Below are 16,144 nucleotides of genomic sequence, written 5' to 3'. Positions count from 1 at the left end.
CTACTCAATCACTTACTGGGAATTAAGAAGACTTTGCTGTTGTTGCTAAGTGCCGTCAAGTCGGTTCCGACCCATAGCGACCCTGTACAGGGTTTCCGAGGCTGTAAATCTTTACGGGAGCAGAACGCCTCATCTTTCTCCCGCGGAGCAGCTGGTAGTTTCGAACTGCTGGCCTTAAGGTTCGCAGCCCGATTCGTAACCACTACGCTAGATTAAAAAATTTTTTTTAAAAAGCCACATCAAGTAAATTCAAGGCCCCTTGACAAGATCTGACAATGTTCTATTGCCATTCATAATGGTTTCAGTGGCTAACCATTCAGAAGTGGACTGTCAGTATTTAATATACTGGTGACATAGCTTCCAGCTTCATAGCAGCACACAAGTCACCAAAGTAGGACAAACTGGCATACAAGTGATGACTGGCAAACTGTCATAAAGTTGTACCACCTTAAAAACCCACTGAGGCAGTGCTACGTTGTCCTATTGAGTTGCTGTGATTTGGAATCAACTTGGCAGCAATGGGTTTGATTTTGATCTTAGTGCACAAATGGTTAAGTACTCCGCTGCTAACCAAAAGATTTCAGGTTTGAGTCCACTCAGAGGTGCTTCAGAAGGCAGACCTGGTGATCTGCTTCTAAGAACTGAGCCACTGAAAACCCCACATAGCACATTTCTACTCTGACACACGAAGAGGCACCTTGAGTCAGTTTATGATTTCTTTGGAGTGTATGCTTGGCTTCCAAGTTCATGCTTACTGTGTCAGAGAATCTTGCATGTTAGGGAATGTCTCATTTGGATATGTTTATCCTGGTTTATTCAGTGGAATCGTGGTGGTACAGTGGTTAAGGGCTTAACTGCTATCAGAAAGGTTGATGGTTCAAACCCACCCAGAGACATCATGGAAGACAGACCTGGCCATCTGTTCCCTTATAGATAACAGCCTAGGAAACCCCAGGGGGCGGTTGTACTCTGTCTGAGGTCGTTACTATGACTCAGAATCGACTTGACAGCACACAGTAACACCACCAACTAAGTTTATTTCTAATATGTTTTCAGGTGGGATGATTTCAACCCCTATGCTTTGGTTTGGTATCAGACCAGCTTTTGAAAATAAAAGATGAAATGTGACAATTTCCCCCTATTGAGCTGTATCAGAAATCTCACAGCAATTTGGTTGTTGGAGGACTCAGATAGAAATAGCAGCTCCTTTTCTTATTTTGTAATTTAAGAGAAAACTAGATAGCATTTCAGGCTCATGTTTATTGTTTATGACACTAATTTAAAACTGCTGTCCACATTAGAATTATTAGTTTGTTTATAACCGGTGTGCACAGGTTAGAGGGAACTGTGTTTCTTAGGTAGCTGCAAGCTCATAACAGCTTAATAAATTTACAAACATAATGAGTACATTTTTAAAATTAGAAATATCAAGTATAATTATTGCCTTTGGTGCTGCCCTGTGGAGGTCAGTGGTAACTGATGTCTACGGGGAACCAGAAACCAGTTATAGGAGAGCTAGGTCACACTCAGAGTCCCCTCTGTCCAGCACTGCCTTGGGACATTTGTCCAAGGGGCAGCCAGCCAGAACAGGGCCCTGCTCCCAGATTTATGGAGTGCAAAGGTTAAGTGCTGGCTCTGGACAGCGTATGATTTTAAGGTTGCAGAACTTACTGGGAGAAACTCTGCAGGTTTTATGTAGATCCGTCAGCAGTAAATCCTACTTCTGTTAGGAACTTCTTTTCAGAATGCATTTGCTTAAATGTGTGTTCATGTAATAGCTTCACTGATGTGTTATTGTGAGCTAGTGTTGCCACCCTGTCTGCCATGAAGGGCTCCCTGCAGATCTTCGGTACCCCTAAAAGACAGCCTGAAAACATCATCTCATGCTGCCGCTAAGTGAAGCATCTTCTAAGAAGACATATGGGCATATTGCTGTGGCTGTATCTGGCCAGGGATGGAAAATGTGGATTAAGCTGCATTTTCCCAAACCTTTCCTGGTTTAGATATTGTGGGGTACTGTTGATTCTGACTTATAGTGATCCCATGTAACAGAATCCAGCTGACCCCTAGGGTTTCCTAGGCTGCAGTCTTTTTGGGAGCAGATCTCCAACTCTTTTCTCACGAGAAGCTACCAATGGTTCGAACTGCTGACCTTTCAGCCAGCGGCCGAGCACTTAATCATTGCACCACCAGAGCTCCTGTTTATAGCTTCTACTACATTATTATTACTTTTCCAGCTGCGAGTTATAAAAACAGTTGATCAGGTTTTGTCAGTGAAATAATATGCTCTGTAAAATTGGTGCTACCCCTCCCCAACTTAAATCACAGTACACTGTGGGTTAGGCATTGGGCTGCTAACTTCAAGGTCAGTGGTTCAAATCCACCAGCTGCACTATGGGAGAAAGACAAGGCTGTCTGCTCCCTTAAAGCTTTAAGTCTCAGAAATCCTACAGAAGGTGGTCATGAGTCAGAATTGACTCAGTGGAGCAAGCAGGTTGGAGTTTTTATGTTTTTAGTTGTTTAGTAGCTACTACATTTACAAATCCCAGTGACATGCTGAACACAATATGACACTATGAGTGATAAAGTTTTTTGATTTGGGGGGTGTGTTTCCTTTTTCTTGTTGTTGATAGGGGTGAAGATGATTAGTGTTTGTCTCTAGGATGTGTTTTATGTCCTTCATTTTAAAAATATGACACACCAAGACCCTCTAAGGTGAGGACCAAGGCTAATCATTGATTCTGAAAATCTGACTGCGTTTTTCTCTCTTTTTTTTCCCCCCTTTTTCTATCCAAGTGAGCTGCCTCACTCACCCCAGAACCTTCTGGCCAGCCTAAACACATCCCACAGCCATGCTGTGATGCTGTCTTGGGTGCGGCCCTTCGATGGAAATAGCCCCGTCCTGTACTACATCGTGGAGGTCTCGGAAAACAGTGAGTTGGGGAAGTGGGATTGTCTCCAGGGCAGCAATCAGATCTCCATATGTGCAGTCAGTGGCTGTGAGCTTTCCTCATGCCTCCCAACCTGAACAGCTCGGAAAGCACCTGCTTTGAAGAGTCTCACTCATACAAAGACACAGCCTGCTTGGGACAGGTTGAGGCAATGTAGGGCCTTGGAGCAGGGAAAGCAGAAGCAGTTATGTGACTCCTTCTGAGGTTCTGGGTTTGGGGGCAAAGGCCCACCAGTGTCCAGTGGGTAGAACTTTAAAGTAGATTCATGTGGACCTGAATCCACCTCCTGGGATTACCTTGCAGCCAAACATTAGCCAGGCCTATAAAGGAACACCTTTATAAGGTGCACCTGACACAAGCCATGGTCGTTTCCATAACCTCATATGCATGCGAAACTTGAACAGTGAATAAGGGAGACCATAGAAGAATTGATGTATTTAAGCTGTAGTGTTGGAGTAGAATATTAAAAGTACCACGGACTACCAGAAGAACAAACAAATTTGTGTTGTGAGAAATGTAGTCAGAATGCACCGTGGAAGCCAGAATGGCCAGACTTCATCTCTCATACTTTGGACATATTATGAGGAAGGATCATTCTTTGGAAAAGAACATCATGTTTGGTAAAGTGGAAGGACAGGGAAAAAGAGGAAGACCCCCAATGAGATGGATTGGCACAGTGTCAACAGCAATGGGCTCAAGTGTAGCACTGATAGTGATGTTGGCATAGGACTGGGCAGTGTTTCATTCTGTTGTGCATAAAATCATTCATAAGGCCAACTATGAGTTGATGACACCTAACAACAATAACCTAAAGGGAACATTAACACAATTCTAAGAGAGCAAAAGAGCAGCATTGTCCCCCAAAAGCTCAGAAGGCAGGAAGGGACAGGAAGGAAGGAGTGAAAACAGTAAACACTGGAAGTGGGAAGAATGATGTTCGTGGTGGGGACTGCAGTCAATGCCATGAAACAAAATATGTATGAATTGTTGGATGGGAAACCAATTTGCTCTATAAACTTTCAACCAAGCTATAATTAAATTAAAAAAAAATGGATTAGTGATACTTCCCACATGGGGCTGACATGAGAGGTAATCATGTGACTATCAACAACAACCATACCTGCCATGACAAGGTCAACAATAATAATGCTATTCATGACAATAATGCCATTAATAATAGGTGTCATTGAGTCAGTTCTGATTCTTACTGATGCTGTGCACAGCAGAACGACACACTACCCAGTCCTGCACCATTCTCACAATCGTTGCTACACGTGAGCCCATCGCTGCTGCCACTGTACCAATCCATGTCATTAGGAGTCTTCCTCTCTTTTCGCTGACCCTCCACTTTTCCTAGCATGATGTTCTCCAGGGATGGTTACTTCCTAATTACCTATCCAAAGTATGAGAGACAAAGTCTCACCATCCTTGCTTTTAAGGAGTATTCTGACTATGCTTAATAATAATATATTATTGTTAAGTTTTTGACTCATAGCGACCCTGTATAGGGTTTCCAAGGAGTGGCTGGTAGGTTTGAACCATTCATCTGTGATTAGCATTCCAGTGTTTATCCTATAGCACCACACCAGGACTCCTTAATAAAAATAAGCAACCATGTTGGTGTTGTTAATACTACTTAATAATAATAGGAGTAGTAATAATATCTACAACATGGTTGGCTGCTTTCTCTGGCATAGATATTGTGCTAAGTGCTCATTGGGTCCCCTGTCTTTCTTCACTTACTCCAACTTCTCCAATGTGTTTCACATCATCGTTCCCGCCATCTTTGTTTAACTTTCTGCTTCCATGGAGTTCTCAGCAGTCTCTGCTTCTCTTTCCTAGCAGCCTCTATTTCCCTTCCACCAAAGCCTTGCTTTCCTCCAGCCTCACTGGCCCTTCTCCCTCATTTCCCTGGTTCCACAGGGCTGACCCAGCCACTCCTCACTGCCCTGCCCAAAGTTTCCACCTAGGAAATCTCATGCAAACAAACAAACCCCATTGCCATCAAGTTGTGGGGGGCTGGGAGTAGCATCTGCCTGGGGAACTCTTTCAGCACATTAGTGATGTCATTAAAGGGGCATTCGGGTACAGACGGTATCCCCTGACACTGTCAGCCTGGGTGATACCACAATGACCCCTGGGTCTATGTTGGCAGCAGGCTGGCTGGTGCTACATGGGGTGGGCCTGCCCAGGCAGGGTCAGACTGAGTGTTAGGTTGCTCTGCCCACAAGGGGTTGATCACAGGCCGGCCCCACCTATGGGGATAGTGTGGGAGGTGGAGGGGTGATATCAACCCTAGTAAATATCACTCCACACCTGTCCGTACCCACCTCCCCATCATGGCCAGGTTGAACACGCCATCCTCTCCTCAGAACATTACAGTCAGTCCTTGCTGAGTGTTTATTACACAGCACACTGATCATTGCTTCATATGTGGTCTTCTAGCATGGCCCCGGAAGGACAAGGCCGTCTTTGTGTCCCGAAGCCCCAACACAGAGCCTGCTGTGCACTGGGCAATTCTGTAGGCTTCTGTATGTAGCCTGTCTTGGGCAGAGTGATGAAGAGACTGGTGAACCCCCATTAACCTCTGACTCACCCCTCCCTGGAGCTGCTTGGATCAGATCCCCAGTTGCTTTTCCTTTTGGTGACTCTAATGTAGGCATTGTCACATGAAGACTCTAAAGTAGAGAAGGCTGTCACCTCTCCCTGGTACACATTCCAACCACCTACAGGAGCGCTGTGTCAACTGGACACTTAAAAGCTGGTGAGAGGCCATCTAAAGCACTGTTTTTCTCTCCTGGTTCTGAGCCAAGAAGAGTGATGAAAATTGAAGACACAAGCAAACAGTGAATGCAAAGGAGGAAAAGAACACGAGAACCCTGCCTCCATGGGGCTAAGACCAGAAGAACTAGATGGCACCTGCCTGCCACTACCAGCTGTTCTGAAAGGAGTCACATTAGAAGGTTCTAGAGGGAGTAGGAGAAGAATGTGGAATAAGACTCAAAATACAAAAATTTTTTTAAAAGTCCAGGCTCATTGATCGGACAGAGACTGGTAGAACCCCAACAGTGTGTGTTGATTCTGTGTCTCTGTGTCCAGTTTTGGAGATCCTTGCAGTCTTTCTATCTTTTTCACTGGACTGCTGACTTTAAGGTTGGTGGTTCAAACCCACCAGCTGCTCTTAAGGAAAAAGATGAGGGTACCTTCACTGTATAGGGTCTCTTCGAGTCAGAATGGACTTACTGGCCAGGTGTTTGGGGGATTGTGCACTTATTAGACTATCTTTCGGTAGCCCAGCCCCCTGCCATTCTAGTCGATCCCAACTCACAGCACCCATACAGGACTATAGATCTTCACGGGGTGGACAGTCTCATCTTTCTTCCAAACAATGGCTGGTGGATTTGAACTGCCAACCTTGCAGTTATCAATCCAATGCCTAACCCACAGAGTAACCAGGGCTCCTTTAATAGACTACAGTATAGTGTAAGCATAATTTTTCTATGCACCGAGAAATTTTTAAGCAATTGGTGGGACTCACTTTACTGTGCCATTGCTTTATTGTGGGGCTCTGGAACAGAACCACAGTAACTTTGAGCAGTGCCTGTAATCTTTGAGATTATCGTGACCACAGTGGGGAGACTGTCAGGGAATGTGGTGAAAGTCTTTGATGCAGCTAGCCTCCTTCAGGGTTCTAGGATTCTTTAGGGGCCTGTCCTTTGCATCTCTGGGCTATTGAACAGCTCTGAACAATGTAGAAATTTTACCAACATGCAAATGAATCTCCTCCGTATAAACACGTATGAATTTTTGTCTTGCAGAATATAATTGACTGTTATTGTCCTTTCAGTATTGACTAGTTTAGTTGTGTATCTAGTAGGAAAGACCATGGCTTGGGTCTGGCACACCTTAATTCACAAACTGACAGCTTTGCTCTTGAACACTTTAAAGGTCTTTGGTAGCAGATTTGCCTCCTGCAAGCCATCATTTGCTTTCTTGACTGCAGCTTCCCTAAGTGTTGATTGTGGATCCAAGCAATATATAGTCTCAGACGACAGCAATCTTGTCTCCATTTATCATGATGTTGTTCATTGTGAGGATTTTTGTTTTCTTTACCTTGAGGTGTAATCCATACTGAAGGCTGTGGTCTTTGATGTTCATCAGCATTTCAAGCCTTCTTTGGTTCTAGCAAGCAAGGTGGTGTCATCTGCATATCACAGGATGTTAATGAGTCTGCCTGCAGTCCTGATGCCACCTTCTTCATTTAGTGGAACTTCTCAGATCATTGGCTCCACATACAGATTGAATAAAGGAGAGGATACAACCCTGGTGCACAACTTCCCTGGTTTTAAACCAAGCATAAAATAGAATGTTGTTGCTGTTGTTGTAGCTTTTCTTGTGGTGGTGTCCAGTGGAGTCTGTTCTAACTCATAGTGATCCTGTATTCGGTTTCCAAGGCTGTAATCTTTACAGAAGCAGAAAGCCTCATCTATTTTCTGAAGAGCAACTGGTGAGTTCAAACTGCTGACCTTGTGGTTGTAGAGCCAGTGCATAACCCAGTACACCACCAGGCCGCTATAAAATAGAATTGTTGTTGTTGTTGTTGTTGTTGTTGTTAAGTGCCGTCAAGTCAGTTCTGAACCATATGGACCCTGCATAGGGCTTCTCCAGAGTGGCTGGTGAGTTTGAACCGCCGACTTTGCATTTCAAACTTACTTTGCAGTCTAGTGATTATGCTACAGCACCACCCCAGGACTCCAAAAAATTGTAATTCTGCTCTCACATGTCTCCTGGTAATAACTTGTCTGTAGCAAACATGTTATTGTTAAGTGCTGTCTAGTCAGTTCCGACTCATAGAAACCCTGTATATGGTTTCTGAGGAGCAGCTGATGAGTTGCATGGCTGACCTTGTGGTTCACAGTCCAGTGCTGATCCTACAGCCCCACATCAGGAATCCAGAACAAGCATAGTTATGTGGGAAAAAGAAAAAACCCCAGAATATTTCTTCCTAGTTAGTTCTAGATATGAGTGTTTGTAGTTGTGCTTTTATAGTCTACTCTGGTATTTCAATTTAATTAAAGTCTGAACTGTGACTTTATTGTTATTTGATGTTATACGCCATCGTTAATTGTGAAATAAACTTAGAAATTAATTCAAGAACAAAGAATAAAAACAAGCAGTACAATCTCTCGTACATTGAAACCAGCCCTTCATCTCTGCTCTAGACTCATCTCTTCAATGCCTTCCTGGACGTTACCCTATCTTTTCATCACTTCATCCCTTCAGCCTTCTCTGTTCCGTTTCTTCAAGTTCTCCCTCTTAGCAGGTGCCTTTTGCCTCTAAGGAGTGGCCTCAGTTCATTATCCCTACTTCCTAATCTCTCATCCATCCCTCCCGCTCTCCACTCCTGGATCTCTGTCACCATTATCCCGAAGGACCACATCCAGGAGTACATCTCAGCTGTCATTCTCCGGGACATCCCGTGGTCTTGTTCCCTCCTCCCTTCAGAGCTCCATTCCTGGGCCTTGGCTCCACCCTACCTCTCATTCTCTCTCCTCTCCCACCATTTTTCTCTGACGCTGGCAATGCCATTTCCTCTGCCACTTCAAAATTAGTGGTTCTTGGATTTCCTTACTCCATGCACTGCTCGCCTCCATCCACAGGGTACCAGTGGTGAGGTGGAGGCGTCTGTCCCTCTCTGACGTCACGAGAGGGAAAGAGAAGCTAGATCAACCACTCACGGCAGGGTCCAACCTTGTTTCCAGTTTTGACACCAGCTGTCTCTCTACATCTCTGGTGTACAGTGGTCACACAGAACTCAGGATTATGGTGGGTTTTGTTGTTGTTTTAAGGGAAGTAACAGTGAAATTTGGACTCCTGGTGTGGAGCTGTAGGATCAGCATTGGATTGAGAACCACCGATTCTACAGGGTCACTATGAGTCAGAACTGACTCCATGGCACTTCACAACAGTGAAATTTAGGATCAGAAATGGTCAGAATGCAGTTCTTATGTCAGGATAGCTTCTTCTCAGCCATGCTCACAGGTTTGCCTCTCTCTGACTCTCAGCCCTTTGGGTCTCTGACCTCTTGGGCCGACACAGCCTCTACCTTGTGACGGCAGGTGGTACAGATCTCTTTAGCCCTGCCAATAAGCGCCCAGAGGTACCCACTCCACCAGTAAGATTTGGCCAGAAGTCACTCAGCTTTCTCACTCCTGGCTCAGAGAGGCTAGCTGTGCCAAGTGCACAGAGGTCCCCACTCTCCCAGAAGGCCCGCAGCCCGGCAGTGCTCAGCTCTCTCGCTCCGTGGACTGGGAAGCCTGCCATGTGCTCTCCTGCCAGTCTCCTGGTCCTGCTGCCTCTGCTGCCACCATTTCTCAGCTGATGCTTCTCACCAGCTCTTGCCATTTCCAGTGATATCATTCTCTTCCTCTGTGGTCTAGGAGGTTGCCAGCCCAGGAACCCCGGTCCAAAGAATGCATCCTCTCCTTGGTCGTAGGTCACCTGTTTCACCTCTGGGATGGCTCATTTTAAACCTCTCAAGGTGACAAACTGACCAGGTTCCCCCATTTGGGTTCCATACACATTCTTTTCATGATCCCACCATACTTTGAACATATGATCAGGAGTGACCAGTCCCTGGAAAAGGACACCATGCTTGGTAAAGTGGAGGGTCAGCATAAAAGAGGGACACCCCCAACAAGATGAAATGGCGTGGTGGCAGCAGCATTGGGCTCAAACTTAACAATGATTGTGAGGATCATGCAGGACCGGACAGTGTTCCGTTCTGTTATGCATATGGTGGCTGTGAGTTGGGACTGATTCTATGGCACCTAACAACAATAACACCCAATCACTTGGTGGGTGTTGTAAGACCATGGCTAGAAAGACCATGCGCCACATATGTTCCTTCTTGATGATCACGCCGACTCTTATGATTCACCTCTGATCCACATGCTACCTGGAACTCCAGGTAGTCATGGGACCATATGCCTTCCAGGTACCACCCCAAATACCCCACAGGTATGTCAAGTACAAAATATCGAAGAGAAAAATTCATCACCACCATCCCCAACTTGCTCTTCTTCCAAATTAGAAACATAGTAACCATTCTTGACTCTCCTCTCCAACAAATCAATCCATGCCCCAGTCAGTTTCACCCCCTCCTCCACCCCCACCACCACATACACCCCCACACTTTTCCTGAGTCCGTTTGCTCTTCCCCACTTCTGCGAATGCCGTCCCAGTTGGGCTATCCAACCATACACGTTAACCATACATACATTAACCCATGGCTTTGTACTCCTCAAATCCATTCTCATTCAGCCACCAGAATGTTGTCTGCAAAGTACCATTCTGACTGAGTTAGCTCCCCTTTTGAAAACATTCAATGGATCCTCAAAGAAGAGCCAAGAGGGGACTTGGCCACCAGGCTCAAATTCTCCAGGTTGCTTCATATTCACCTTGACACCCCAAAGTGTGCTGGTGCTTAAGGCACATGTAGCCTGATGCCTATCTCTTGCAAGTCCCAACTCCCTCTCAGCAGGAAATCCCCATTGCAGAGAGAGAACGTTTGAGACATGAGCGCATCTTGCAGAATCATCCATCATCCATCCCATGCCGCCTGCCTCCCAAGATCTCTCTGCAGACAGTCACTGTTCTGTGTTTCATGCTTCGGCAGCAAGCAATTGCTTGTAGTTCCCCAGGCACACCAGATAGCCAGACCTCCACCCTCTGTCCAGCGTGTGGGCATTCTCGTCCCTGTTTCCCACTCTCCGCCTTTGTCTGTTCAACAGCTTAAAAAAAAACAAAAAAACCAAATGAGTCACCCTCATCGAGTTCATTACAACCCATGGCAACTTCGTGTATGTCAGAGTACAACTGTGCTGTAATCACTGTGATTTTTTAGAAGTACATCACCAGAACTTCCTTCTGAGGTACCTTTGGGTGGATTTGAACCACCAACCTTTTGGTAGCTGAGCACTACTACCCTCTTATGGCACCATCTCCCTTGGGACATACCCAGTGTCATTCTCATCTTTGTTGTTGTTAAGTGCTGTCAAGTCGGTACCCAACTCATAGTGACCCTCTTTATGGTTTCTAAGAGCAGCTGGTGGATTTGAACTGCTGACTTTGCCGTTACCAGTCCGTTGTTTATCCTACAGGCTTCTGTTGTAATTGTTAAGTGTAGTTGAGTCAGTTGTGACTCATAGTGACCCTGTTTAGGGTTTCCAAGGAGCAGCTGGTGGATTTAGCCCACTGACCTCCTGGTTAGTGGTCTAGTGCTGATCCAAGCACCACACCACGGTTCTATCCACCATAAAATGAATATTCTTCTTGTTTTTTCAAGGTTTAATTTTTAATATATTTAATTCTTTAACTCACCTGGAATTTATATGCATTAAGTATTATGAGAACTGCCCCAGAGGGTTTCCAAGGACATACATCTTTATGGAAGCAAATTGTCACAGTTTCTTCCCTGGAGCAGCTGGTACGTTCGAACCACCGACCTGTTAGTTAGCAACCAAAAGCTTTAACTGCTGTGCCGTGAGGGCTCAAGACTGAGCAGTGTTCCATTCTGGTATATATATATAGGGTGACTATATATTTTGACAAATTCATACATCTTTTCCCTTTTTGCCAAATGACCCATTTGGACAACAGGATTTATTGAATAATTGATTCATTCATGATGTTTCCTTTTTTGTATACTAAGGGACCTATTTACATTGAAGTCTATTTGGGGCTTACTTAGTTAGTCCCATTAACCCATCTGATTTTCTTCAAGTTTTATAGTAATTCATTGTTTTAGTTCTTAAATTGGTTTTAATAATTACGGAAAGCAATTTCCCCTCACCTTTTCAGAATTCTGTTAGTCCTTGCCCAGAACAAAAGTTGGAATTACTTTATCAAATTTCAAAAATCTTCCCTTTGGGTTTTCACTTGTATTAAACCTGAGGAGCCGCTGGTGGGTTTGAACTCTTGCCCTTGCAGCTAACAGTCCAAAGCTTATCCTGTAGTGCCACCAGTACTCCTTGTATGCAGCAAAACATTTACAAATTCTGCAACTTCCCCATGTATGTTTCGGTGATATTTCTTACATTCTTTAAGTCAGAACACCTTTTTTCATATACTTTCACAGTTGTTTCACTGCCATCGGCACAGTGGATGCCTCCGAAGCTGTTCATTTGACTTTTTGAGTTGCTGTTGTAAATTTGCTCTCATACAGATAATTCTTTAAAAGAACACAGTTTTCAAGGTGGGCATTCATTTCTAATGAGTTGCTATGAGTTAGAACCGACTCAGTGGCCCTTACCAATTGTTTGGTTGAAAGTAGACTTCAGGGAATAGTTTTGGTTGAAGGTTTAAAGATCTCAGAGCAATAGTTCCAGGGAGAGGTATCATCCAGCCTTAATGCCCCCAGAAAGGATTCTAATAGAATTTTATGTTCTGTTCTACATTTTCCCCCTTTTGTTAAGGATTTTGCTATAGAATCTTTGCTATCGAATTCTTCTGCACTGGTATCCAGGCACCATTGAGGTCTTCTGGTCTCATCAGATTATCATTAAAATAGTGAAATATTCCAGTTAGAAATGTTTACTGGTGTGAGTGTCAGATGTCCTGTCCTGTCCTCTGTACAGATGCCAGAGCTAGTGCCCTAGGGGTGTACTCACCTTCCATGACTCTAGGTTTTCAGATCTCAAGTTCAGAATCAATGTGCTTTCTCTTAACTCAGAAGGAAATGTTATCCTATAAGTTTAAAGGACCTTAGCTTTATCTTCTCTAAAGATGTGCTAGAAGAAAGGTTTACCTGGGAGAACATCTCTGTATCTTCTGTGAAGCTCACTGCCTCTAGTGCATACTCCCATGCAATAGATTTCTCTTCCAAATCATTCTAGAGACAACACATTGATGAACTTCCAAACCTCCTTTTGAAGCTCTCCCATCCAGTGCATTTCTGTTTTGCCCTCGTTGCTAGGAAACTCACAGCTAAATGAGTATTTGACTACAGTACCTAAGTTACCCAAGGCACTTGAAACATCCCTGCCTACTTTTCCTTCATGGATTTGGATTTACTTAGTTTTGATCTTTCATTTTTATCATCCTATTATGTGTAGATTCTCATTTTTAGAGTATCTTTTAAGACCTCTTCAAAAGTAGGATACAGGAAGGGGCTTCAAAAACTTTGTGGAAAAAGTGAATTGAGAGAGAATGGATTTTTTTCCACTAACTCTTTGAAGCCCCCTCAGATCTATACCTGTCTCTCTCTCCACACAGAGGGGCACACATCGATAGGAATGTATTATGTAAATATACTTTAAAGCTTAGGGGAGCTGAGCTAACCATCATTTATTTTCTTTATTTTTTATCCCTCTGTGACCCTGGGGGACAGAGTACAGAGATGTTGAGCAAGTATGGTTGCTCATCTAGGAATTGTCATTGATCCTTGCAAATCTCAAGGTGCTGTTGTCATCGTGGCCCACGGACAGACATGGCTGGTTGGTGGTGGTCGGGGAGTGGGAATAAACTAGTGTTCACCAGGCACATGAAGCCAGGAGCAGGGAGCAGCCTGAGAGGGGTGTGCTGACCCTGACGGTAAAGTGCAGAGAATCCCTGAGACAGGGCAGCACGGAAGATACAAGTAGGAAAGGGAGCTAGGCAACCAACTGTGGCCACACCAATCGATGGACCATGCAGAATGAGGCTAGATCTGGGAATAACCAGTGAGAACACAAGGCAAGGGTTGGGTGGAGTACTGAAGATAAGCGTCTACACACCTAGGACCCAACAAAACTCTGTCCCATAAAAATGGGAGATGGTGTTGGTCTGACTAGCATGGGGTTCCACCAGCCAACTGGCACTGCTTTTGGCTCCAGATCTTGAAAGGACCACATGGCTTCCAACAGCAGAGCCAGTTTTCTGGAGAGCAGCCTCACATCACAAGGTCCTGAGTTTACTTCCATGCACCACTGTTGCCATATTGAAAATCTTTACAGTTTTTCACCCAAAGCCCTTACATTTTACTTTTTCACTGGGTCTCCTAGGTGAGGTAGCCAAGCCCTCTTTGAAAGTATCAGACTGGGGCAAGGGAAAGCTTTACAAGAGCTTAAGGTCAACTTGGCAGACAGAGCTGAACACAAACAAAAGAGCAAATCCACAAACACAGGAGGTGCCATGAGGTAAGACAGGCCTCATTGTCAAGGGAGTGCATAGTGATGGGTACCTTCAAAGACGAGGATGTTGCTGAGGACCGGAGTGGGCTGTCCTTAGGAGGGATCACATGCCGAGCATTAGGGTGGGGTTGGGAGAGAGAGGGTGGGAGACAAACAACATCCACAAAGCTTACCTGCAACACAGCAAAATGAACAGTCACAAGCAGACAGATTTCTCCGAGGGAATTGTTCTTTGAGGCAAGAGCAAACGGGAGGCTGAGGTGAACTGCTTAGAATTTTTTCTGCTTTATTATTTGTTGTTGCTATTGAGTTGATTTCGATTCATAGCAATTCTGCAAGACAGAGTTGAACTGACTCATATAACAGGACTTTGCTTTGCCAGGACCTGGGAAGGAGGAGAGCCAGGGGTACACAGGAGGAGAGCCAGGGGTACACAGGAGGAGAGCCAGGGGCACACAGGAGGAGAGCCAGGGGCACACAGGAGGAGAGCCAGGGGCAGCCTGGATCTGTGCAAGTCACTGATGAGCTCTGAGCCTGGGATGAGACTCTGGGGCTCAGGTGGAAGTGTCCCACAGACTTTGTTTATTCACGCAGTGACCGTCCTAAGTGTTCACTGAGTCTGTTACTCATCCTCGCTCTCTCAAGCGGGGCTTGTCTGGAGACTCACTTTGGAGAACTCTCTCTGAGACCCAGTGCTCTATGAGGAGGGGAAGAGGTCTGTCTTCCCTCACCTAAGATGTCTGAGCCACATGGCCCTGTCTCACCTCCCTCAGGTGTCTCTTTGTACACCTGACCCCCATCTGCTGTCCCACACATGACTATCCAGGAGCTCACTGGCTCCGGCCCCTGTCACCAGACAAAAACACCTGACATCTCTACCCCCCGTTCACCACCATGATGCACCTAAAAGTTGACGGGCTCCCTACTGTTTTTCACTTGCTGAAATGTTCTTTATGCTTCAGATCACCCTAATGTCATCTTTGAAACGTATCTCACATCGGAATGTTTCCTCCTGGCCTCCGAGTTGTTCGGGAGTGCTTGATATCTCAGCTCATCTTCTCTTGGGGCTGCTGCTTGTGGACCCTCCTGTTGAGTGCTGGAGCCCCCATTTACAGCGAATCAACAGGGGTAGAGAGGGCACGTCGTAGTATCCACAGAAAACAACACTACTGGGGGGGAACTGAGCCCTGGTGGTGCGGGGGCAGGGGGTATGTGCTTGGTGGGCGGTATGACCCCACCAGTCGCTCCACAGGAGAAAGGTGTGGCAGTCTGCTTCTGTAAGAGACAGGAGAAAGGTGTGGCAGGGCCTCAGAGCCCTGACAAAGGAGCCCGGCTCTGTCCTACAGCATCACTGGGAGTCTGAATTGACTCGACAACACTTGGGTAGGAGTCTAAGACAGTTTGCTTGGGGACAGGTACAGGTCTGTTGCCCAGGGTCACTCCCATTGTCTGGAGGGATCTTCCACCCACCACTGGACATCCAGTTTCTGCAGCCCCCATTCTGGCCTCTTCCCTATCTATGGAGGAAATAGTCCTGGTATAGCACTACGGATTAATGCACTAGACCACGCGGTTGGTTCTTGAACGCATCAGCGGCTCCTCAGAAACCTTATACAGGGTCACTAAGAGTCGAAACGGACTCAATGGCACTTTAACAACAAAAACAACATCCAAGGGGCACTCAGCCTCTTAGGAGGACACATCTCCATGTGGGTATGCCAGAGCCCCATCCTTGGATGACCAGGCTTGATGCCTAATGGGAACATCTCCTGGCTCAGTTGGGGCCATGTCCTCCTCAAAGGGTCCTGCTTATGCCCTTGGCATCTTGGGTCTTTTGTTCTCAACTCGGAAGGGGAAAAGGAGTGCTTTTAACCCTAAAACGGCAGGCACTTATTGCTCCCTTAAGTGTAAGGCATACACAACAGAGAAAGCTTCCAAAGTAAACGATGTGGAACTGTACTCTGACTGTCTTCTCCTGGGTGTTTTGTTGCTGGTAGAAAAATACCATCCGCTTTCCATTCC

The 16,144-nt window shown here is 45.5% G+C and overlaps 1 protein-coding gene across 1 annotated transcript in view; it reads left to right on the top strand.

The window, feature by feature from the left end:
• The window catches only part of SDK1 (sidekick cell adhesion molecule 1), a 774,959-nt gene that overhangs the window by 484,998 nt on the left and 273,817 nt on the right, over nucleotides 1-16,144 (top strand). The window contains exon 14 of the mRNA XM_006859873.1: nucleotides 2,797-2,933. Within this exon, the coding sequence (XP_006859935.1) occupies nucleotides 2,797-2,933 (137 nt within the window). The remainder of the gene's footprint in view (nucleotides 1-2,796; nucleotides 2,934-16,144) is intronic.

Source organism: Chrysochloris asiatica, unplaced genomic scaffold (genome assembly GCF_000296735.1).
Source record: "Chrysochloris asiatica unplaced genomic scaffold, ChrAsi1.0 scaffold00034, whole genome shotgun sequence".
NCBI lineage: Eukaryota > Metazoa > Chordata > Mammalia > Afrosoricida > Chrysochloridae > Chrysochloris > Chrysochloris asiatica.
Note: the sequence above shows the minus strand (reverse complement) of the source record. Positions and strands in the feature narration are given on the sequence as shown.